We start from the raw sequence: 26,118 nt of genomic DNA on the forward strand, positions 1-26,118 counted from the left end.
ATCCAACATTTTCAATGCAATACGGAAACTAATAAAACCAGATTACAATCAATAAAGTACACTACCAAATAGTTATTAGTACCATATATTCAGTGATGATAGAAATGTTATCTGTGGTAGCTACTAGCCACATGTGGTTACTGAGCATTGAAATGTGCCTGGTGTGACTGACAAATTGAATTTATAATTTTATTTAATTTTAATTAATTTAAATTTAAAGAGCCACATGTGACTAGTGGCTACTGTATTAGATAGTGTAGTCTGGTGTACTCTGGAGGGAGATGAGTATGCTGATAGCCAACACATGTGGCTATGACTGTGGGCATAATATAGGTTTTCTCTAAAGTTTATCACCCTGAAAGGCATCATCCTTTGATTAAAGCAATAAGCTATAATACATTGCGGATGGGCTGCAGTAGAAGTAGGGAAAGGTCCCTATCTGTTGTCTCTAATATAAGCCTTCTGGCTGAGGGGAAATGTGGACAGAACAACTAGGTAAAATCGTCAAGGAAAGAGAACACTTGAACAAACTATAAAACAAGTAGGTAAAATCGTCAAGGAAAGAGAACACTTGAACAAACTATAAAACAAGTAGGCCTAACAGCCTATGGAACACCCTGCCTGGCAACAGCAGAATATAGTACAATTGGCCCTATGTATTGGTGGGTTCCAAATCCATGGATTCAACCAATCATGGGTGAAAAATTAAAATAAAAACACAACAAAATAACAATATAACAATAAAAAATAATACAAATAAAAAACACAGTATAACAACTATTTACATAGCACAAATGTGGTATTGGTATTATAAGTAATATAGAGATAATTTAAAGTATATGGGAGGATGTGTGTAGGTTATATGCAAATATTGAGCCAGTCTGTATAAGGAACTTGAGCATCCACAAATTTTGGTATCCATGGAACATCCTGGAACCAATCCTCCCTGACAGATACTGGAGGACTACTGTATATTCTTTTCAGTTGCACATGGATCATTCTCCAGGAAAGACTATATGCTAGGTTATACAACAAACCTCAATAAACTTAAAGGAAAAAGATAATACAAACTGTTTTCCAACTACGATGGAATGAAATAGATATCAGTTAACAAAAAAATTTTGGAAATTTGCAAATACATAAAAAACATGGTCTGAAAAAAACCAATGAACTAAAGAATAAATCAAAAGGAATTCAGAAAATAAATTTGAGATAAATGAAAATTACAACATAACATATGTCACGGGACACAGCTAAAGTAGTTGTTTCTAGAAATTCATAGCTATAAAGACCTATATTAACAAAGAAGAAATATTTAAATCAAAACCTAACCTTCCATCTTAAGACACACACACACGTGAAACAGCAAACTAAATCTAAAGCAAACAGAAGAAAATAAAGAGAGGAAATTAATGAAATAGAGAATAGAATAATAGCAAAAAGAATGAAACCAAAATTGGTTCTTTGAAAAACAAAACAAAACAAAAACAAAATTGATAAACCTTTTTAACCTGACTGACCAAAAAAAAAAAAAAAAAAAAAAAAGAAGACTAGTAGACTCAGAAATGAAAGAGGGGACATTACTACTAACAGAAATAAAAAGACTATTAAAGGAATACTATAAGCAAATGTATGCCAATAAATTACATAACTGAAATGAACAACTTCCAATAAAACCAGAAAGTACTGAACGTGATGCAAGAAGAAACAGAAAATAAGAACAGACCTACAACAAGGGAAGAAACTGAATGAGTAATTGAATACTACCCACAAGGAAAAACCCATCCCCAGATGGCTTCCTTAGTGAAGTCTACCAAATGTTTAAAGAAGAAATAATACCAATTCTTCATATATTATTCCAAAAAATAAAAGAGGAGAAAATAGAATACTCCCCAATTCATCCTATGGAACAATATTAACCTACCACCAAAACCAGACAAAGACATCACAAAAAATCGACAGACCAGTATCTCTTACAAATATGGACACAAAAATCCCCAATAAAATTGCAGCAAACTGATTCCAGGAACATATAATTATACACCATGACCAAATGGGATCCAAGGAATGCAATGTTAACATCTAAAATCAATTAATGTAATACATTATATCGATAAAAACAACAACAACAAAAGTCACAACCATCTCAACAAAGAAAAAACAATTGAGAAAATCCAATAGTCTAAAAACTCTCAATAAACCAGAAACAGAAGCAGATTTCCTCAACATGATAAAGAGCTTCTATAAAACTCCTACAACTGACATCATACTTCCTGGTAAAAGACTGGATGCCTTCCCCCTAAATTCAAGAATACAGACAAAGATGTCTGCTCTTGCCACTTCTCTTACTGAAGGTACTTAGCCAGGGCAATTATGCAAAAAAAGACTGGAAAGAAAATAGTAAAATTTTCTCTATTCACAGATGACATGATCTTATATATAGAAAATCCCAAAGACCACTAAAAAAAATCTATTAGAATAACGAGTTCAGCAAGGCTGCAGGATACACTATAATTACACAAAATCAATTATATTTCTATACATTTGGAATGAACAATACACTAATAAAATAAATAATTCCATTTATGATAGCACCAAATAATAAAATACTTAGAAATAAGCTTAACAAAAGAAGTGCAAAACTCATATTCTGAAAACTATACTTCACACCCACTAGGATGGCTATAATCAAAAAGTCAAATAAGTTATGACAAAGATATGAAGAAATTCTAACTCTCAGACACTGCTGATGTGAATTTAAATGGTGCAGCCACTTTGGAAAATAGTCTGGCAGTTTCTCGATTAGTTACTACAGAGTCTTCATATAACCCAGCAATTCCACTCTTGGATATACTGTACTCAAGAGCAATGAAAACATATATCCATGTAAAAACTTGTATGTGAATATTCATAGCAGAATTTGTAATTGTCAAAAGATGGAAACAACCCAAATGTTGACTAACTGATAAATACAATATGGTGTATCTATACAATGAAATGGTACTGCATAAAAAGAAATAAAGTACTGATACATGCTACAACATGGACGAACTGGGAAAACATTGTTAAGTGAAAGAAATCAGGCACAAAAAAGTCCAAAAACTATGATTTTACTTAAATGAAATGCCCAGATTAGGCAAATAAGTACATTAGTAGTTGCTTAGGGCTGGGGGTCAGGGATATAATAGCTTTTAAAGGGCACAAAGTTTCTTCTTTTTTTTTTGAGACAGAGTTTTGCTCTTTCACCCAGGCTGTAGTGAAGTGGTGCCATCTCGGCTCACTGCATCCTCTGACCCCCAGGTTCAAGCGATTCTCCTGCCTCAGCCTCCCAAGTAGCTGGGATTATAGGCGCCTGGCACCATGCCCAGCTAAGTTTTGTATTTTTAGTAGAGACAGGGTTTCACCTTGTTGGCCAGGCTGGTCTTGAACTCCTGACCTCAGGTAATCCATCTGCCTCGGCCTCCCAAAGTGCTGGGATTACAGGCATGAGCCATGGTGCCCGGCACGAAGTTTCTTTAAAATGTGAGCTTCCGCAGGGTTCGGTGGCTCACGACTGTAATCCCAGCACTTCTGGAGGCTGAGGCAGGTGGATCACTTGAGCTTAAGAGTTTGAGAGCAGCCTGGGCAACATGGTGAAACCCTGTCTCTACAAAAAAAATACAAAATTAGCCAGGTGTGGTGGTGCACACCTGTAGTCCCAGCAACTGAAGGTGGAGACGGGAGGATTGCTTGAGCTTGGGAGGCGGAGGCTGCAGTGAGCCAAGTTGTGCCACAGCATTCCAGCCTGGGTGACAGGGTGAGACCCTGTCTCAAAAACAAAAGAAAACAAAATACCTTGAATTTTAAAACTGTGGTGATGATTGCACATATTTGTGAATATGCTAAAAGCTACTGAATCTTACACTTTTAAATCAACTGAATTGACATACAACAATAGAAAATAAAACAAAATAGCTATCATTTAAAATAGCATAAAATATCAAATGTTTGAAAATAAAAGACATGTAAGATGTTATAGAGAAAATTATAAAATTGAAATACATTAGAGATAACTGACATGGGAGAAACACAATGCTAATAGATTAGAAAACTCAATAAAGAAGATAATTTTCCACAAATTAATATATAGATTCCATCAATCTCAATCAAAATTCTGATAGATTTGTTGGCAGACCTTGATACGCTGATTCTAAAATTTCTATGAACAGCAAAGGACCAAAAACAAAAAATTATTGTTAAAAAGATGAAGGATCAGTTATATAGGTATTAGTATTTTTTCTCTCTCATACAAAGTCAGGTATCAGTATTTTTAATGAAGTTACAATAATTAAGGCAAGATGCTCGTGGCAAAAGGATAGGCAAAGAGATGAATAGAGAGTCCAGTAAGAAATCCCTGCAGCACCTGCAGCCAACTGATATATTATAGAGGTGGTACTGCAGTATACATCAGTGGGGAAAATGGATTCTCCAATAAACTGTACTGAGACAACTGGGTTAGCATATGTAAACTAAAATAAACTGGGACTTTAAAAGAATCCTATCGCACACCAAAGTCATTTCCAGGTAGATAAAACAAAAATGGGAAAACATACCCATAAAGTTTAAAAAAACAGAAAAATATCTTCATGTCCTAGGAAAAGTATTCTTACGAAAGACACATGTAGTAGTACTTAAAAAGACATATCTGACATTAAGAACCCCTGTTCATCAAAAAACATTTGACAAAAATGAGAATACGAAGACACAAACTCAGAGAAGACACTCGCAACACATACAACTGACCCAAGAGCCAATATCCAATACGTAAAAGAATTCCTACAAATCAATAATGAAATAAAAACTAGCTCAGTTAGAAAAAGTAGATGAAAGATGTGACCAGGAATTTCAGAAAAGTGGAAAACTAATGGCCAATACACCTATCAAAAAAGAACCTAACTTACTTAGCATTTGAGGAAAAGTAAAATACAAAAGCAATTAAATGCTGTACCTACTAGTGTAGCAAAAACACTGAAAAAGTCTGACAGCACTAAGTTTGGTGAGGATACAAAAATCCTCAACTTCATTAATTAGGGAAAAACAAGTTAAAACCACAATGAAATAACATATCACACTCATTAGACTGGCAGAAACAAAACTTTAAAAAAAAGCATAGTATGTGTTGGCAAGAATATAGAGTGATTATGTAATCTAATGCAAACCACTTTGGAAAACCATTTGATGTTGTCTTTAAGTTGAACATTCCTGTTGTAAATACATATTCTATGGAAAAATTCTTGCACATATGCAATGAGACACTTTTATGAATATTTAAAATAGCAATGTTTGGAATAAGAAGAAGACTGGAAAGTGCCCAAACATTCTCAGTAGGATAGTGTACAGTGTGTCTACACAATGGAATACTCTACCCATTCATCCATGAAAATGAACAAACTACAGTTACACATATCAATAGGGAAGAATCACACAAACCTAATACTGAGCAAAATACCTGCAGTATGATTCTAGATCTATAAAATGTAAAACAGGTAAAACACAACTATTTTACTTGGAGATTCACTACTTTTTTTAATCTTCTTTTTTTTTTTTTTTTTTTTTGCGACAAGGTCTCCCTCTGTCACCTAGGCTGGGCGCAGTGGTGTGATCCTGGCTCACTGCAACCTCCACCTCCTGGGTTCAAGTGATTCTCCTTCCTCAGCCACCTGTGTAGCTGGGATTACAGGCACACAACACCACACCTGGCTAACTTTTGTATTTTTACTAGAGACAGGGTTTTGCCATGTTGTCCAGGTTGGCCTCAAGTAATCCGCCCACTTCCGCCTCCCAAAGTGCTAGGATTACAGGTGTGAACCATTGTGCCCAGCCAGTAAATAATACTGAGAAATTTTAAGACCAGCACAAATGCTAATCAAGTACAATCATATGTGTATCTTACCAGCTCCCTTAGGAAATCCTGTTGAGAGGAATCTCAAAGATGTCATAAGGCGTCCATTATCTACTTTTGAACCAAGAAATTTTACTGTTACTATAGCATATGGAAGACATTGCCTAGGTTTATCTACAGGCTTTGAAAGGACACTGTATTCATAGAAGTACACCTGAAAGATGAAGAGGAAAACAGGTTCACGCTGATTAATTTTGGCAATCAGACTTGAATAAGCTCATATTTTTAAAAAATCAATATAATTGCATACTATTTATATACTTCCATATAAACTTCTCCAGCTGCCTTGTTTAACCCTAATGTTTTTGAAGATGTACAGAATTCCTTTTTCTCCCCCACAATTTTTTTTTGATAGGCTACTAATGTCTGCAGAAAAAGGCACAATTCGTTTTTAAATAAAAAATATTTTTTCATTAAGAGCTAAATGTTTTGCATGAAGTTTCAACTACTCTATTTTATTTGGTAGAAAAAATTAGGAAAATAACAATAGGTAATATGTTTTACATGTAGGTGCATGGATATACTTTCATTGGGAAGATTTATCTTCATTTAATCATAATATGATTATATATAATCCATATATAATTTAATATTCTGTATAAAATGAAAGGTCCACAGAATAAGTGAAATGTGACAGATTACTGTTTCATCTGATGACTAATACATAAGCCTTTTCTTTTTCCTACTTTTGCAAAGTATAGAAGATCAAAATCTTGTTTCAAAATAGCCTTGTTTTTTAAAATTAATATTATTTATGATTGATAAATCTTAACTATATATATTTGTGGGGCACAATGTGGTGTTTTGATATATGTATACAATGAGGAGTAATTAAATCAAGGTAATTAACATGTCCATCACCTCACCCATCACTTTTTATGGTGAGACATTGGAAATTTACTCTCAGCAATTATGAAATAATGCATTATTATGAAGTATGGTCACCCTGCTGTGCAGCCTTGTTTAAATGAGAAGTTGGTATATTTCGAAAGTTAGTAATTAATCTATATAATATCTAAATAAAAGAAGCCACTGTACTTTGAACACAGTTAAATGTAATTTTTCAAACTTCTTCACTAATATTCCATACGACAAATATTAAAATAGCTTTCACTGTTTGCTTAAGATATTATACTGAACGAATTAAGAGATTTTCATTTAACATTTTGGGAATTTAAGTCTTAAAACATACAATGTGAAACATGTACTTTTCAAGAAATCAAATGAACCATTAACATACTGCTGAACTGTAGGCTTGCAGTTCAATGGTATCTTTCAAAGAAGGTGCATTTCTTGACATATGGCAATCAAAGTTAGGAGAAGGATCCAAAGAAACTTTATTTTTATCCACAGAAGGTTGGATTTTCTTCACTTTTCCAAAGAGAACCTAAAAAAAAAAAAAAAGCCAAAAAAAAAGTATGTAAAAATATACCAAAACATTTCTAAACTGTCACATTTCAAACATAAAAGGCTAACATTGTTTTGTTTTTCTGAGACAGGGTCTCACTCTGTTCAGTCCAGGCTGGAGTTGCAGGCTCGACCTCTCAGGCTGAAGCGATCCTCCCACCTCAGCCCCGCTGAGTAGCTGGGACTACAGGTACGCACCACCGTGCCCAGCTAATTTTTGTAGGGACCAGGTTTCACCATGTTGCCCAAGCTGGTCATGAACTCCTGGGTCAAGCAATTCTCCTGCCTTGGCCTCCCAAAGCACTGGGATTATAGGCATGAGCCACCGTGCCAGGCCCTGATTTTTTTTTTTTAAGAAGTAGAAATATGAATGGAAAGATAATCCATTTTCTAGATGAATGGGATGACTCAACATGGCAATTATGTCAATTCTCCCCCAAATTAAACTCTAAGATTAGAGTAATACCAATTAAAATTTCAGAGAATCTATTTTTTTTTTTTTTTTTGAGACAGAGTCTCACTCTGTCACCCAGGCTGGAGTGCAGTGGTGTGATCTTGGTTCACTGCAGCCTCCGCCTCTTGGGTTCCACGATTCTCCTGCCTCAGTCTCCTGAATGGCTGGGATTACATGCCCACCTAATTTTTGTACTTTTAGTAGAGATGGGGTTTTGCCATGTTGGCCAGGCTGGGCTCGAATTCCTGACCTCAAGTGATCTGCCCACCTCGGCTTCTGAAAAGCGTTGGGATTACAGGCGTGAGCCCAGCCGAGAATCTACTTTTTAAAATGGGGTTTAATTTTAAAATGTACTTGGAAGACAAACACGAATAGCTCAGAATTTTTTTTTTTTAAGTCTGGGTTAGCAATTGACAATGATGGAACAGGACAAGTGACTTGCAATTACACATATAAAAACATTTTTAAAAAGGATGGTACTACCACAAGAAAAAGCAGAGAAAAGACCAAAACGAACAAAAAAAAGAATGAAAGAAAAAGCCTGGAGTAAGCTCCAACATGTATTAAAAATACTAAAAATACAGTATATTATATTAAAGATACCGTTTGAAATAAAGAAGTGATTATTCAATTAATGATGTGGGACAACAGAAAAAATTAAATTCTTTTCTTAACATGTTAAATATTTAAGTATTAAAAACACAACGAAAATACTGTAGAAAGAAACATAGGCCAATATTTATTCAATCTCAAAGTGACAACTGTTTTCTAAGAATATGTGCCAATAAAATGAAACAAAAACATATAAACTTCACAACATAATATTCTAAAATTTCTGCCCATAAACAACAAATGATTTAAAAACTAAAACCATGAACATAAATGACGGTATTTTATTACTGTTATTTTAAATAGATTAGTACGTTCATTCAACAATCAAAACAATACTAAGAATAAAGTGGTATCCTGAATTGGATCCTGGAACGCAAACAAACATGAGTAGAAAAATTAGCAAAAGCCAAATAAAGTCGGTAATGTAGTTAATGGTGTGACAATGTTAGTTTCTTAGTTTTGACAATCATGCCATATTTATGTAAAATGTTAACATCAGAAGAAGCTGGGTGCATTACATATAAGAGCTCTCTTTACTATCTTTGTGACTTTTCTATAAATCTAACATTATTCTAAGCTAAAAAGTTTACTAAAAAATTAAAAATGTGAAATGATAGAACATTATACAGAGAGAAGCCTAGCTCTTAAAATATGCTTTAGTCAATAGATAATGCTCACCAGTCAACGCAGAAAAGGGGAAAAAATCCCCCACAACTGTCAAGGAATATAAATAAGTAATTCACTAAATACAGTCAGTAAATATATTCAACAGAAACTTTAAACTCAGGAATAATCATAATGAAGAAAAAATTAAACCACACATTAGACTGGCAAAAGTTTTTTTTAAAGTTCAGTATAATATATAGGTTTACTGAGGTGAGATAACAGACATTCTTACACACTGTGGATGGAAATGTCAATTAGTGCAATCTTTCTCAGGACAGTTGAGCATTACACAATCAAAAGATGTAAAAATGTACATACTTTTGATTTCTAATTTGACACCTAGGAATAAACCAATTAATTCTTAGCAAAGAATCATTCATGTGTGTAAAATGTACCTAAAAGGATAATCTATGTAGCATTTAGGAGTGTAAAAACAAAACAAACTAAAAACCAAATAACTTATATCCTAACATTACAGAATTTTTTGGGCAAATATGGCAGGTCTACAGTGTAATACTATGCAGCTGCTCAAAAGGATATTACAAAATAATATTTAAGGGCTTGGAAAATGTTTACTTTATAATCAGTGAGAAAAGCAAGTAATATACAAAGCAACAACATACTTTAATTACAATTATACCTGCATGTCTATATACATGAATAGATGACTAATACACATACACAAAAAACCCTGTGGTTACTGCTGGGCTTTTTGGACTTTTTACTACATTCCAAATTTTCTAAAATCCTTATCTATTACTTTTTAATATAAAAGTAAATTATGCTTAATTTGATATTTGAGGTCAAAAAAATTGTAAGGAGTTATGCCACATGAACCACTGATTTTCTGTAGCTATACACACAATCCCAAGCTGTTTTCATGCAAATCAGGATACCTACTATGATTTTAATAGTCCTGGCAAAGCTTAACCAGAGTAAATCTTTTTTTTTCTTTTCTTCCCCACTTAGATTTCTCTTTATGTTTATTTCTCCAAGAATAATGACCAGAATAAATCTTAACCAATTTATCTGTGGATGCCTGCGATTCTGCTATGAGACTTTTTAAGATTTTGAATACCTTTTAGAATTTCAGAAAAGTTGTAAAAATAGTTCAGAGGTCAATTGGGAAGGTGGTGGAGTAGGAGGTACCAGACATCTGTCTCCCCACCTAGACAATAACTGCACTGGCAAAATCTGTCTGGTGTTAACTATTTTGGAACTCTGGAACCTACTGAAGGCTTGCAACTTTCAGGGGAACGCTTGAATAGCATACAGGTTGAGTATCCCTTATCCAAAATGCTTAAAACCAGAATGTTTCAGATTTTGAATTTTTTCAAATTTCAGAATATTTGTACTATACTTACCAGTTGATCATCCCTAATAAGGAAATCTGAAACCCTAAATGCTCCAATTAGTATTTCCTTTGAGTGTAATGTTGGCACTCAGAAAATCTCAAATTTTGGGGCATTTCAGATTTCAAATTTTTGGATTAGGGATGCTAAACCTGTATTATGGTTAATTTCAATCAATTTCAGTTCTTAGCACAGTGGCAGCCACCCTTTGTGCCCCATGACAGGCAGCTGTACAGTGTTCCTGGAGCAGCTTGTACATGTGTTCCTGGCCACAATTTTTGTGGGCCAGAGTGGGCAATAATAAACATATGGTATATATATTCTCATCACTGAGTGCTGCTTCTATTAATAACAGAGTGGCAACCAGAAGTGGCAGGCATTGCTGCATCAATACCATTGTTGCAAGCCCCTCCTTGCCTGGCTGAAATGACACCCAGGGGATTAAAGAGCCAGTGCCTTTTTTCCCTTCTTCATTTTTTTCTTTTCCCCTATTTTGCAGCCAGACATAAAAAAAAAATACTACTCAAAAGCAACTACAGATAAAGGAGAAATTAGAAAATCAGCACACAGAGGGAAAAGTGCAGGCTCAGAAAAGGCTGAGAAGTTTATACAGCAGGTTGATCCTTGGCACAGAGACAGCCTGCAACAATCAAAAAACAGAAACACAAAACCACAACCAAACCCTGGGAGGAGATGATTTCCAGAGTTACCACATTATTAGATGAAATGTCCAGTTTTCAACAAAAAATATCACCAGGCATGTAAAGAAACAGAAAATCAGAGCCCATTCAAAGGAAAAAAAAACAGAAATTGTCCCTGAAAAAGACCTGATGGCTGATCTACTAGACAAAGACTTTAAAACAACTGTCTTAAAGATGCTCAAAGAGCTAAGTATGTGGAGATAGTAAAAAAACAATGTATGAACAAAATGGAAATATCAATAAAGAAAACTTAAAAACCAAAAAGAAATCCAATAGCTGAAAAGTACAGTAACTAAAATGAACAGCTCTCTAGAGGGGTTCAAAGGCAGATATGAGCAGGCAAAGGAGAGAATAAGTGATCTTAAAGATTGGAAAACGAAAATTATTGAGGCTAAGGAACAGAGAGAAAAAAGACTAAAAAAAAAAAAAAAGTGAACAGACCCTAAGGGACCTGTGGGGCACCATCAAGTGTAAGAACATATATGCTGTGGGAGTCTGAGGAGAGAGAGAAAATGGGCAGAGAGAACATTTGAAGAAATGAAGGCTGAAAACTTCCCAAATCTGATGAAAGACATATATATAAACATCTAAAAAATAGGTAGGAGGATCGCTAGAGCCTGGGAGTTTGAAGCTATGTCCTCAGGGAAAAAAAGAAAAAAAAAAGAAAAGAAAAGAGAAAGTTTTTACTGTAGCCAGCAAACTATCCTTCAGAAATGAAGAAGAAATAGGAGGGATAATTTCCCAGACCAGAAAAAAAAAAAAAAAAGGCTGAAAGAATTTATTGTTACCAGACTTGTCCTACAAGAGATACTAAAAGGAGTTGTTCAAAACCAAAAGGATGCTAATATGATACTGTAACCATGGTGTATAAACCATCTTTTTTAAGAAGACAAAATGAAAAAAACACAATTTTTAAGAGACAAGCAATATACATAATATAAATTGTGGGATTATCAAAAATTCAAAATGTGGGAAGAAAAGAAAATTGGTGTGCATAGGTTTTTTTCTTTGCAATTAAAGTTAAACTGTATCAGTTTTAAATAACTTGTTTTAACTACAAAATGTGTTTTGTAAGCCTTAGGGTAACCAAAAAGCAGAAATACTAAAATTAAAAAGCAATGAATTAAAACATACTACCAGAGAAAATCAACCACAAAGGAAGACTTTGTTTTTAAAAAAACAAAATATACAAACTGTTACTTAGACTAAGAAAATAAGACAGAAGACCCAAATAAATAAAATCAGAAACTAAAAGGAAACATTATAACTGAAACCACGGAAATACAAAGGATTGTTAGAGACTAGTATAACTATACAGCAATAAATTGGAAAACCCAAAAGAAATAGATACATCCCTGGACATCCAACCTATTGAGACTGAACCATGAAGAAAAAGAAAACTTGAACAGATAAATAATGAGTGACAAGATCAAAACAGTAATAAAGTCTTCAGACAAAGAAAAGCCCAGGTCCTGATGGCTTCACCACTAAATTCTAACCAACATTAAAGAATAATACCAATTCTAATCAAACTATTCAAAAAAATTGAAGGGGAGGAGATACTTCCAAACTCATTCCACAAGGCCAGTATTACCTTGATGCCAAAACCAAAGACAACAAAAGAAGCTATGGGCCAATACCCCTGACGAACAGAGATGTAAAAATCCTCAACAAAAGATTAGCAAACTGAATTCAACAGCATATTAAAAATATCATTCATCATGACCAAGTGGGATTCATACCAGCGATGCAAGGATGGTTCAACTTATGCAAATCAATAAACGTGATAAATCACATCAAGAAAATCAAAAACAAAAAAACCATATTATCATTTCATTAGATGCTGAAAAAGCAATAAAACCAAACATTCCTTCACAAAAAGTCTCAACAAACTGGGTACAGAAGGAATATACCTCAAAACAATAAAACTCATATATGACAAACCTACAGCTAATATCATACTGAATGGGGAAAAATTGAAAGCCTTTTTACAAGGATCTTGAAGACAAGGATGCTCACTTTAACCATTTCTATTCAATATAGTTCTAGAAGTACTAGCCAGAGCAATCAGGCAAGTGAAAGAAATAAAGTGCATCAAAATGGGAAAGGAAGAAGTCAAATTATCCTTGTTTGTAGATGACATGATCTTATATTTAGGAAAACCTAGTGTCATTAAAAAAACCCTCTTAGAACTGATAAATTCAGTAAAGTTGCAGGATACAAAATCAACAAACACTCATCAGTAGTATTTCTATATGATAATAGTCATTGATCTGAAAAGGAAATCAGGAAATCAATCTCATTTACAACAGTTACAAATGCTGCACTCTGAGCTTGCACCACTGAACTCCAGCCTGGGTGACAGAGTGTGACTGTCGCAAAAAAAGGAAAGGAAAATGGAAGGGAGAAAGGGAGAAAAAAGGAGAAAAGGGAGAAAGGACAAAAAGGGAGAAAGGGGAAAGGGGAAAGGAGAAAGGGGAAGAGGAAGGGGAAGGGGAAGGGAAGGAAAGGAACACTTACCACTGGATATTTGGAAAACCCTAACTTGGAAAACTAGAAAGTACAGAAAACTATATTGTCATGATCCAAAGATCATCACTCATAACAACTAAGCACATTTTATATCATCTTGATATCTCATTTTTTAAAAATTTAAAAAGTTAAACATGATCGCATAAGCATTTTCCCATATCTTTAAAAATTCTCCATAAATCTAACTGCAATGGATACTTCTTATTCCAGAGACATAATATATGATACTTTCATAATACACTATTGCTGGACATTTACATGGTGGCTATTTTCTTCTATAAACAAGGCTTTGACACACACATACACACACACACACACACACACACACACGCACACGCACGCACAAAATAGTTCAAAGGTCCCATATACCCTGTGCCCAGCTTTTCTTAACGTTAACATCTTACATAACCATAGCAAAATCACCAAAATTAAGAATTTAACATTGATACAATACTATTAACTAAAATAAACTGCAGAAGTTTAAAAATAACTAGCTTAAACCAAAATTATTATAATATAATGCTTTAGAGGAGGGTATGTAAAACACTATAGTACTTATTATGATAGAAACAAAAAGAATAAAAGAGAGGTGGGTAAATTAGAACAAAAAAATATATATATTGGGAAGACAAAGATGAAGGCTGCCTTTGCTTTTTTTTTTTTTTTGCTTTGTGTTGCACACCCAGGTAAAGAGGAAAGGAGAAAATTTTGAATAATGATGACAAAAATAATAAATATAATTATTACTTATTTAATAGACTGCAGTTTAAAAACATTAACAATTTATATCGAAAGGATAATATGTTCAGTTCAATTCAAACCAAACTGTCCATATACTTAATATTTGTTTTATGATACCTACCTTAAAAATTAAAATACTTTCTACAGTAATGCTTTGACTATGAGAATAATTCAAGGCAATATCAACATGTCTAAACATATAAATTCCAAGAAGAGGATTTCCTAGTATCTTCAATGTAGATGCTCTGGTACTTATTCCATTCTGATATATCTGGGCTACATCACTCTGGGGAAGTGCTAAAAAGCAGAACTGTTCTTCAAGTTCCCTGCAATGTCTTCCACTTTCACGCATCTCTGACCTAAAGTAAAACAATGTATACAGTTAAAGATAAATATCAACAAAATTTTCAAGAAGATACATATTTCCACTTACCACAGTTAGAAAGCAAGAGAAGTAGTGATATTCAGAGGTATTACTACACTGTGATGATAAATTTGGTTGAAAATCATCTTAGGAACAAATTCAGGATTACTTAGCCAAGATTTATGAACATTATCATCATCCCTGGTCTAAAATAACAGGGGCTAACATTTCTTAAATGCTGCTAATGTAACCAGTACAAGTCTTAAGCATTACATGCATCTTCTCATTTCATTCTCAACTTCCCAAGAAGTTTTTATAGTTTATTTTGTTGCTATCGACATTTTTAAAATGAGGAAAATGAGGTTCAGAAAGTTAAATCTTGCCGAAGTAGGAAAATGACAGAGTTGGAATTATACGCGCCAATTCTTGTCTGTCAGGTTCCAGAGCTCACATTTTTTGTTAATTGTGTTACGGAGGGAAAAACATGCATTTTCTAAACAAAGTATCTTGTCTATATCTACGTATCTCTACACATCTATAGACACAAAAACGCACACACATGCAAAAATATATCAATTATTAGGGACATTCTCCATTCTTCAGGGATTTAGGTAACAGCTGGGAGAAACAAGCTAATATTTGATTACAGGATCTTATCTTAGGTAAAGAAAATCAGGAATCGACCTCAGAAAGATTATAATCTGAAGTATAGATAATCCCCAATTCTATTACTTCCATTACAAAACCCATTTAAACACATAAAATATATATCCCTTCCCTAAAATTGGCAGATTAGATATTCTATATGGCTTGCTCAGGAGTAGTGGCAGCAGAAATTGCCACACCAGGTGGTACAATAGAGTGGTTCAGACACTAGGGTCCAAATGATTATCTGCAATGGAGAACCTACAGAACCTAGCAAAGGAATGTATATACCACAAAAAGAAAATTGTTCTTGAGAACCACATGCTTCCGAGATTTATTTCCTGGAACACCACTTATAGAATGTGTTTGAAGTATACCATGCACATAAGTATATTAATACTTATTTTCAAGAATGACTCATCATTAACAGTAGGCAGGACCACAAAAGCAAGACTGACTGATTAGATAATGATCACTTCTATTTCCTAGAAATGTCAGCCTTAACTTTTGGCTCCACAAATCGGCATTTCCTGCTCTTGATTTCAACTTGACATCAGATTCCGTGAACCACTAAGATCACTGTCTAAGATTCTTACACTATACATAAAAGTAACATTTGAAGGTACACAGAATAAATTAAAGATGTATAATGTAAACCCTACAGCAGGGGTTTTCCACAGTGGCACCAGGGATATTTTGGGCTAAATTCTTTTTTTTTTTTTTTTTAACCTGGTCATCTTCCTGACTACCATTACATCATCACAATCAGTGGAATGAAACAAATATAACAATAAAAATCTAATCCGGGGCTCAAAATCCTCTGTAAATTGAAGTAGAAAATACTCCCTGGAGTTTTGTATTGGTAAATATACTACTAATACTTTTTATTTTTCAGTATGTCTTCAGAACCATATTTGAAAAAAAAATGGGCCTAAATATGTTAGTAAAAAAATGACCTATAAAAAAGTTAGTTTTTGATCTATTTCTGGCTCTAAAAATTGCATAAAAGGTTGGCTTTCCAAATTTATTCAGACGACAGGATCTAAATCACGATTTTAAATGACAGACACTCTGAGTCTCAAGACTTCCATTTCAGAAACAATAGGTAAAACGAGGCTAAAGACTCTTTTCTGTACACAGTAACATGTAATTGAAACTGTGCCCCCAAGAATTAAAGAAACCATTGACTAGCAGAAATTCTTAAGCTTGCAGGATGGCATATAAGAAAACTTAATGAAATACTCAAACTCCCTCCGCTTGTAACAAGACCAGCTGAAATCATTTGGAACCATTTTGGCCAAATGAAGTTTATACACAATAAGCTTGCTGACATCACAGCCTGAATTTCCACCGTGTGTTTTATACTAACTCCCCCCAAATTTGCACATGGGACCCATGAGGAAGCATAAAGAGACAACTGTGCATGCCCAAGGACTTTCTACACCTCCCTTTCCTTCTACCAATCACCTAAAGATCCTAGGATCCACCCCCAAACCATTTCTAATAAAACTACTGCTTTAAAGCTAGCTTCGGAGACAGATTTGAGCTTGACCTCCTATCTCCTTGTGAGTCTACTTGCAATAAAAGCTTTTCTTTTCTCAAAAACCCGGTATCATAGTACTGACTTCTAGTGCATCAGGCAGGGAGCTTCACCTGCTTGATAACGTAACTGGGTAAGAATCTGAAGAACTAGCATATACCAAGTACTCTTTTACCAAAAGACATTAATAAGCATCAGAATCTGTGCTAAAATAATATTTATATTATCTTAAATTTTAAAAATACATAAAAATAATTTTCTAGAAATGTTTCCCCATGTTTTTCTGCAGCAATACCAATGAGGGACAGATGTCAAAGTCTGTCACCTCTGAACCCTGCATGTACTTTAAGCTCTGGGGTGGAAAGCTCAAAATCAACACAACACTCAAGTCTTAGAATTTGTAGTTATACTCTTGCTTGTGGGTTTTTAATTTTGGTCATTACTTTTTAACTAATATTTTATTAAATATTAAGTAAATAAATGTAAAAGACAGATGAGAAAACTCATATAATAGAGAAGCTGAGTGGATGAAACAGAATTGGAATCTTGTGTATCTTTTTGTAGACCAGGAACTTTTAATTTACTCTGTGCTACCATACTGTCTCATTTAAGCTAACTACAACAAAGTGTAAGTGCTTTGGATGGAATGCCTATGTCATAGTTAATTACATCATTTAAAATAGGTTCCAAGACAACCTACATATAGTAGGTAATTTTTTGTACAATAAATAAAACTCTGGGAAGTATTTTATCTCTAAGTGGCCACAAAGTGATTCTTTTTTATTGAATCTGAATTTTCCATGATTGAGAAAATAATGTTTCTTGTGTCTAAACGGGAAATGGTCAAGGCACTCTAATATGCTGAGTTTTTGGTAGAAATTTTCTCAAAAACTACAGCCTCATGAAACACAGGATCTGTGCCCTAAGGTACAGATTATCACCAATTTCCCATTTGGGAATACTGGAGGGGTGGGGATTCCTCATTGCCCTCTTCCCTTGAAGTAAATCCGTATTTTAGAATCTCTTACCTACAAGTACCCCTTTCCCAGTACCAAATTCAGTTCCAGTTGGGTTATCGTTGACTTCAAGTACAGAAACCCATTCAAACTGGCTTGTGTTGCCAGACTCAGTTTTGCACTTTGAACACAAAAACAAGATAAAACTCAAAATATACTAGGAGAATGAGACACAAATCAATATATTGTAGTAAGTACCATAAAATGAGTATAAATAACTATGGGAAACAAATGAGTTTTTGTCTAATTGGGCAAATAGCTAAGAAAACAATAAATCCTATACATGTTGGTCATTTACAATGTTTTAACATGCCCTATCACTGGGTACTTGTTCTAACTTTTCCATAACACTAACAGGGAGAAATAACTTGTTTGAAAGGACAAAAATTTTAATGTCCAAAATAAGCAAAACCAAAGAACAGTGTCAGGAATTCATTTTTGATCAAAGTGTTTTTCAACTTGGAAGTCATTGGATATACCCAGTCCTTTTTACCTACAAAACTGTGTTTTTAAGAGGAAAGGCAATATACCACAACAAATTCTGTCATTCCCATTAATTCCAAATCTCCAAACAGACAACAAGTGTGGCAGCATGTTTGAATCAAGAGGAATCAATTCTAAAATAAACAAGCCAAAACATTCCAAAACGAGTTCCACATGTGGGTCTATCAAGCTCTAGTTAGGTTTTAAGTTAAACAGTGAGAAATGGCAAAGGAGACAAGTTAGAAGAAAATATAGGAATGCTAAATTGTGCTTACACAAAATCTATACCTATAATTAAAAATGCTTACAATGAGAACTTTGCATATGCTCTTATTCTTATCAAAATGACCATAATATGCCTTCCAAAAAACCTGGAGAAGTACTTTAAAAAATTATGTGTGAGAAATGGCATCAACATAGAATAGTTCTAGTGGAATAGCTGGAAACAGCTGGCTACAATCCTCTCAAATTAAAACATCAACCCAGTCTCTTAAGGGCTGGGTTCAAGAGTAAAAAGAAGTTACTTTTTGATTACTTCGACCGCAGTTTTACATTATCTAGGAGGTGTGAGCGATCTACAAACTGCCTGCTTAATAAAGGTGCTGATGCATGTTTCTGAAAAATTTATCAAGGTTAAAAAATTGGAAGGAGGTGTCTGAAATCTCACTACATTAATACATAAAACTAATCAAATCTCACACTTGGCTTTCAATGTTACAAAAGACTATGAGAATGTAACAAAAAATAATCTGTGTTTTCTTAGTAATAACTTACTAAATCTCATATGGTAGAAATGAATTAGCATAAAACTCCATAGTAACAAACATAACAAAATCTCAAACACGTTTAGATCATAGTAACTTACCTCTTAGCAGTAAAATTTTTTTCCAGTTCCTCATTGTGAACCAGTTTTGTATCCCCAAACTGCCATAACGACTGCAGATCACAGCTTACATCAAGCCTGCACTGGTTAAGAGTATCATGTATAAAACTATACTCTCTACTATTGGTGTAACAAGGTGACAAGTAAACTAAAGGTAGAAAAAGAGAAAGCAGTTGTATTTAAAATGACATTATTGGACATCTGTACAATGACAACTGTATCTCTAAGACACAAAATAACTAAGTACTGGAATTTTCATTAACAACATAAGGCAACCATTTGTATTTAAGATTCTACAACAGTAATGTAGACCTCCTATACTTGATATAAATGAAAATATGAACCATGATTTTCTCCACATACCTATTAAGAGTTCTTAAAAGTTGACACATACAGATATGACAGTCCCAGAATTTTCAACTTAAGATGTTGCAAGTCTGACTGTACAATGCACATCATTACACAAATCTGGCAGCTACTGTTAGTGCATGAGTATTTGCCAAGTAAAGATAAGGCAATCTACACATTAGAAAATGATTGGGTTATTTTGATTTGCAAGAGTACAAGAACATGTGTGTAAGATGCTGCCTGATACAGTGGCATGTGAAAGAGGAAACAGACTTTCTTAGGACAGTGAGCATCTCCAGCATTCTTGTAGTAAATAGATGCATAAAAGGATAAAATCCTATGGAAGTGAACTCAGAGGAAAGCAAGGAGCAAATATAATTGACTCTTGTTATTGGTGGTAGTTATATTCTACAAAGTTCCCACCAACATCGAGTCACAAACACTGTGTCACAAACTACTGTTCTTGGGGGAAAGGAAAGGGTTAAGTTACTGTGGGCATCTGGTCAATTTTTTTTTTTTCCTTAGAGACAGGCTCTCACTCTGTAGCCCAGGCTGGAGTGCAGTGGTATGATCATTTCTCACTGTAACCTCTAACTCCTGGGCTCCAGCGATCCTCCTGCCTTGGCTTCCTGTGTAGCTGGGACTACAGGCACAGGCCCAACATGCCCAGCTAGCTTTTATTTTTTGTAGAGATGGGGTCGCTATGTTGTCCAAGCTGGTCTCAAATTCCTGGGCTCAAGCGATCCTCTCCAACCTTGGCCTCCCAAAGTGCTGGGATTACAGACAAGAGCCACTGTGCTGATCCTCGTCAAATTTTTGACCACCAAAATGCCATCTGCATTATGTAGATTCTTCTGCCAACATCTTTATAAAACAAACCAATCTCATCAGTTTTGAAAACTTGTTCTTCCATTTTCCTATGTGACATTTAGCTGGTTATTTAAAAAAATTCTTTCTTAACATTCTGATCTGCAGAACCCATCTGCCTGCAAGTTCAATATTTTTCATATTGCATCTATCACCTTTTGAAATGTTTGAGTCAAATAGCACTAGCCAAGAAGGGTTTAACATTTTCCTGACTCTGGGTAATGTGACCTAAGTTCTTCCAGCTTTTAGCTTCACAACAATGCTGCCCACTATGTTTTTTTTATTAGCCATAACGAAATCTCACGAATCTATAAATTTAGCTGCTTTTCTATCTTTCCCAGAGTTTCATCAGGCACTATAGATGTTACCTTAGCACTTTTTGGTGAGGCCTGATGTACAGATTGGCAAGTTTCTTCCTCCTCTCCCTGGAAATACATTAACATTGAACTCAGGCCTGAGTGAAGCTTACCTAAAATGTGTTTTCTCTGTAAGGCATATCATAACCTTCTTGACCTTAGGAACACTAGACCACACTTCAGCATTACACTTGGAGACCATTTAAAGTAGTGAAATCACCAACAAAAATGTTAACAATTGATATGGTTTGGCTGTGTCCCTACCCAGATCTCATCTTGTAGTTCCCATCATCTCATGTATCATGGGAGGGACCCAGTGGAAGGTAATTGAATCATGGGGGCAGTTACCCCCATGCTAGTCTTGAGATAGTGAGTTTTTACAAGATCTGATGGTTTTATAAGGGGCCTTTCCCTCCTTGCTGAGCTCTTCTTTCTCCTGACTCCATGTGAAGAAGGACATGTTTGCTTCCCCTTCTGCCATGATTGTAAGTTTCCTAAGGCCTCCTCAGCCATGGGGAACTGTGAGTCAATTAAATCTTTTATTAAAAAAAATAGGACTAATACAACAATGTAGCACCATCACTAAGAAAAGAACACTTATTGCAGTATGAGAGCTGAAACAACGAGGCAGAGCATGACCTCATTTGACCTTAAATGAGAATGCATGCATTGGGTGACTCAAATTCTAGACCCCTACGTGCATGTCTGTGAAAGCATTGCTGAGTAACAAGTTCGGACAAAAAAGCACTGCTGACTGTTGATTGTGAATTTTACCAAGTAGGAAATTCACAAACATGGAATCCTCAAATAATGAAGATTGACTATATAGAAGGTTTAAGGCAACTTCCATATAAATGAACCTAATTAACAATTTGCCCCTTAAATTTAGCTTATCAACAGAAGTTAACATAATGACAAAAACAATATAAAACACTATAACCAGCTGATTTCAGTAACAATTCATTCCTCATTCCCATTTTTAATTCTATTATTGACCCCCAAAATGATTTTCATTTTAGTATTTGTAATAATTATTACAAATTTTGATAGTTTCATAACATATGATGTAGAAATTTTGATAGTTTTATAACATGATGATTTTGTGGATGTATAACTTTTTATTTTGAAATGAATCTAGATTCACAGGAAGTTGCAAAAACAGTACACAGAGGTCCTGTGTACCCTTAACCCAGTTTCCTCCAGTGGAAACATGTAACTATAATCCAGTATCAAAACTAGGAAAATGACATTGGTACAAGCCACAGACCTTATTAAGACTTTACCAACCAGTTTTACATCCACTTGTGTGTGTAGTTCTATGTAATTTTATCACACGTAGATTTGTGTAACAATCACCCTAAGATACAGAACTGCTCTATCACCAGAGACATCCCTTCTGCCACTCCTTTATATATTTTTTCATACTGAAACTCTCCCACACCCCCATTCTCCTACCCTGTCCCTAAATCCTGAAAATTATTACTCTCTTCTCCGTATGCATACTTTTGTCATTTCTAGAATGTTTGTAAATGAAATTTTGTAGTATGAGACCTGTAAAGATTGCTTTTTTTTTTTTGCTTAGCATACTGCCTCTGAGATTCAACCAAGTTGTTATATGAGTAGATTGTTTCTTTTTATTGCTAAGTAGTATACCATGGTATGAATGTGCCATAGTTTGTTTAACCATTTACTCATTAGAAATTTGGGTGGTTGTCAGTTTTTGGTTATTACAAATTAAGCTGCTGTGTACATTCATGTATAGGTTTTTGTGTGAACATCATTTTTTGTTTGCCAGAGAAAAATGCCCAAGGGAAGGACGGCTGGATCATATGGCAGTTGCATGCTTATTTATTTATTTTATTTTTGAGACGGAGTTTCACTCTTGTTGCCCAGGCTAGAGTGCAATGGCGCGATCTCGGCTCACCACAACCTCTGCCTCTCGGGTTCAAGTGATTCTCCTGCCTCAGCCTCACGAGTAGCTAGGATTACAGGCATGCGCCACCATGCTGGGCTAATTTTTGTATTTTTTTTAGTCAAGATGCGGTTTCTCCATGTTGGTCAGGCTGGTCTTGAACTCCCGACCTCAGGTGATCCACCTGCCTCGGCTCCCAAAGTGCTGGGAATACATGCGTGAGCCACTGTGCCTGGCCTGCGTGCTTACTTATTTTTTTAAAGATTGGGTCTTGCTATGTTGCTCAGGATGGCCTTGAACTCCTGGGCTCCAGCAATCCTCCTGCTTTGGCTTCCTGAGTAGCTGGAACTACAAGCACATGCCACTGGGCATGGCTGCATGTTTAGTTTTTAAAGATGATGCCAAATTGTTTTCTGGAGTGGCTGTGCAATCTTACATTCCCTAATGGCAATACACGAGTGAGTTGGTGTCTCCCATCCTCACTGGCATTTGGTACTGTTATTGTTTTCTTTTTCAGCTATTCTAACAAGTATATAGTTACATCTCATTGTCGTTTTCATATGCATTTCCTTAATGGCTATGATGTTGAACATCTTTTGATAAGCCCATTTGCCATCAGTGTATTCTCTCTGGTGAAAAGTCTATTCATGTCTTTTTCTTGTTTTCTAACTGCATTGCCTTTTTTTTTTTACCTATTGAACTTTGAAAGTGCTTTATATGTTCTAGATGTAAGTCCTTGCTTAGATAAACGATCTGCAAATGCTTTTTTCCCCATTCCTAGCTTATCTTCTCACCTTCCTAACAGAGTCTTTCGCAGAGCAAAAGTTTCTGATTTTCATGAAAGTGAATTTCTTCTTTCTTTTATAGATTGTGTTTTTGGTATCATGTCTAAGAACTCCTTATCCAAGCTGAGATCCTGAAGATGTTCTCTCATGTTTTCTTCTAGACGTTTTATAGCTTCACATTTTACATTTAAGCCCAAGGTTCATTCGGAATTATTTTTTGCATGAGGTTAGGGTGAAGTTCATTTTTTTGGTCTCTGGATGTCCAATTGCTCTAGCAACATTTCTTGAAGACTATTTTTCCTCTACTGAATGCACCTTTGTTAAAAATCAATGGAAAGAAAATCAATTGAGCATATTTGCATGGGTCTGTTTTCGGAATCTTTATTCTGTTCCACAGATCTGTGTGTCTATTTCTGTGGTCACATTGTCTTTCTTACTACAGCTATATGCTATGGCTTAACAGTGGATAGAGTATTTCCATATACTTCTTCTATTTCAAAATTGTTTTAGCTATTCTAGTTTCTTTGCCTTCCCAGGTAAGTGTCAGAATAAGCTTGCCTACCTATGAACATCTTAGTGGGATTTTGATAGGAACTGCAATAAACCTTCAGATAAATTTGTGGTGAACTGATGTCATTATGTTGAGTCTTTTAATCCATGAGCACACTACATCTCTCCATTTATTTAGATTTCCTTTTTTTTAAAAAAAATCAGTATTTTATAGTTTATAACATAGAAACCTTACACATTTTGTTATATTTGTACCTAAGTATTTCATTTTAAGGTTATTATCTTTTATTTTACTTTGAGATGGAATCTTGCTCTGTCACCCAGGCTGGAATGCAGTGGCGTGAGCTCAGCTCATTGCAACCTCCCCCTCCTGGGTTCAAGGGATTCTCATGCCTCACCCTCCCAAGTAGCTGGGATTATAGGCACCCACCACCACGCCTAGCTAATTTTTTTCTGTTTTTAGTAGAGACGGGGTTTCGCCATGTTGGCCAGGCTGGTCTCCAACTCCTGACCTCAGGTGATTCACCTGCCTCAGCCTCCCAAAGTGCTGGGATTACAGGTGTGAGCCACCATGACCGGCTGCCCAAAGTTATTTTAAATGGTATTTTAAAAATTGTTTATTTCCATGTGTTCTTTGCTAGTATTTAAAAGTATAGTTGACTCATGAACAATATGAGTTTGAACAGTGGGACAACTTATACTTGGATTTTCTTCCACCTCTGCTACTCCTTAAGACTGCATGACCAACCCCTCCTCTTCCTTAGCCTACTCAATGTGAAGATGATGAAGATGAAGACCTTTATGGTGATCCACTTCCATTTAAGGAATAGTAAACATATTTTCTCTTCCTTATGATTTTCTTAGTAACATTTTCTCTACCTTACTGTAAAAGTATAGTAGCATATAATACATATATAAAATTATGTGTTAATCAACTGTTCATGTTATCAGTAAGGCTTTAGGTCAACAGTAGGCTATTTGTGTTAAAAGTTAAGTTCTGGGGGAGTGAGTTATATGCAGATTTTTCAGCTGTGTGTTTTGGGGAGGGGGTGGGGGCGGGATCAGTGCCCATAACCCCTGGGTTGTTTATAAGTCAAATGAACAATTGTTTTTTTCTGTTTTCATCGTATCCAGTGACCTTGCTGAACTTACTAGTTCCAAGTTTTCCTTTCTTTTTTTTTTAAGATTCCTTAGGATTTTCCATGCAGACCATCATGTTCTCTTCAAATAGGGATAATTTTATTTCTTCTTTTCCAATCTGAATACCTGCTAATTCCTCTCCTTGGCTTTTTGTGCTGGGTACAACTTCCAGTATTATGTTGAATAAGAGTGGTGCAAGAGAACATTCACCTCTCAGTTGTGTGCAATAATTCATTTTAAATATTGAACTCCATTTGCTAATATTGTTTAGGATATCTGCATCAATTATCACGGACAATGGTCTGTGGGGTGTTTTCCATATTATATTGGTCTCATCTTGGAACCATGGTAATATTAATCTCATATTATTATTCTCTCAATTTCTATTTTCTGGAAGAGATTGTATAGTTTCTGTTCTTTAAATCTTTAGAATTCTCCAGTGAAACCATCTGGGCCTTAAACTTTCCTTTCTAACCATGAATTACATTTAATTGTTGTAAGACTATTTAAATGATCTATTTAGAACTACATGTGTTTAACAGTTTGTACTTTTGATACAACCTGTGGGCCAGTAGTGATAACCCATTTCATTCTTGATAGTGGTAATTTATGGCTTCTTTTTCCTTTGTCAGACTTGATAAAGGTTTGTCAATTTAATTGATCTTTCCAAACAACCATCTTTTTGTTGTAGTTTCATTAATTATCCTTCCATCTTGACAGATTTCTTTCTTTTTTTTTTTTTTTTTTTGAGACAGTCTTGCTCTGTCACCCAGGCTGGAGTGCAATGGCGCGATCTTGGCTCACTGCAACCTCCACCTCCTGGGTTCACGCGATTCTCCTGTCTCAGCCTCCCGAGTAGCTGG

The 26,118-nt window shown here is 35.0% G+C and overlaps 1 protein-coding gene across 6 annotated transcripts in view; it reads right to left on the minus strand.

Moving 5' to 3' along the window:
- Positions 1–26,118, minus strand: part of TEX15 (testis expressed 15, meiosis and synapsis associated) — a 70,336-nt gene that overhangs the window by 21,633 nt on the left and 22,585 nt on the right. For 5 of the 6 annotated variants that reach the window (XR_008667712.2, XM_055348360.2, XM_055348359.2 and 2 more), the window contains exons 3-6: positions 19,320–19,485; positions 14,528–14,765; positions 7,182–7,328; positions 5,933–6,095 (exon numbers count right to left, since the gene is read on the minus strand). Coding sequence is in view for 5 of the 6 variants with exons in the window: in XM_055348360.2 (XP_055204335.2) it covers positions 5,933–6,095; positions 7,182–7,328; positions 14,528–14,765; positions 19,320–19,485 (714 nt within the window). In the remaining variant the exon portion in view is untranslated. Of the gene's footprint in view, positions 1–5,932; positions 6,096–7,181; positions 7,329–14,527; positions 14,766–17,983; positions 18,093–19,319; positions 19,486–26,118 lie in introns of all 6 variants that reach the window. The other variant, XM_055348363.2, reaches the window with a different exon arrangement.

Source organism: Gorilla gorilla, chromosome 7 (genome assembly GCF_029281585.2).
Source record: "Gorilla gorilla gorilla isolate KB3781 chromosome 7, NHGRI_mGorGor1-v2.1_pri, whole genome shotgun sequence".
NCBI lineage: Eukaryota > Metazoa > Chordata > Mammalia > Primates > Hominidae > Gorilla > Gorilla gorilla.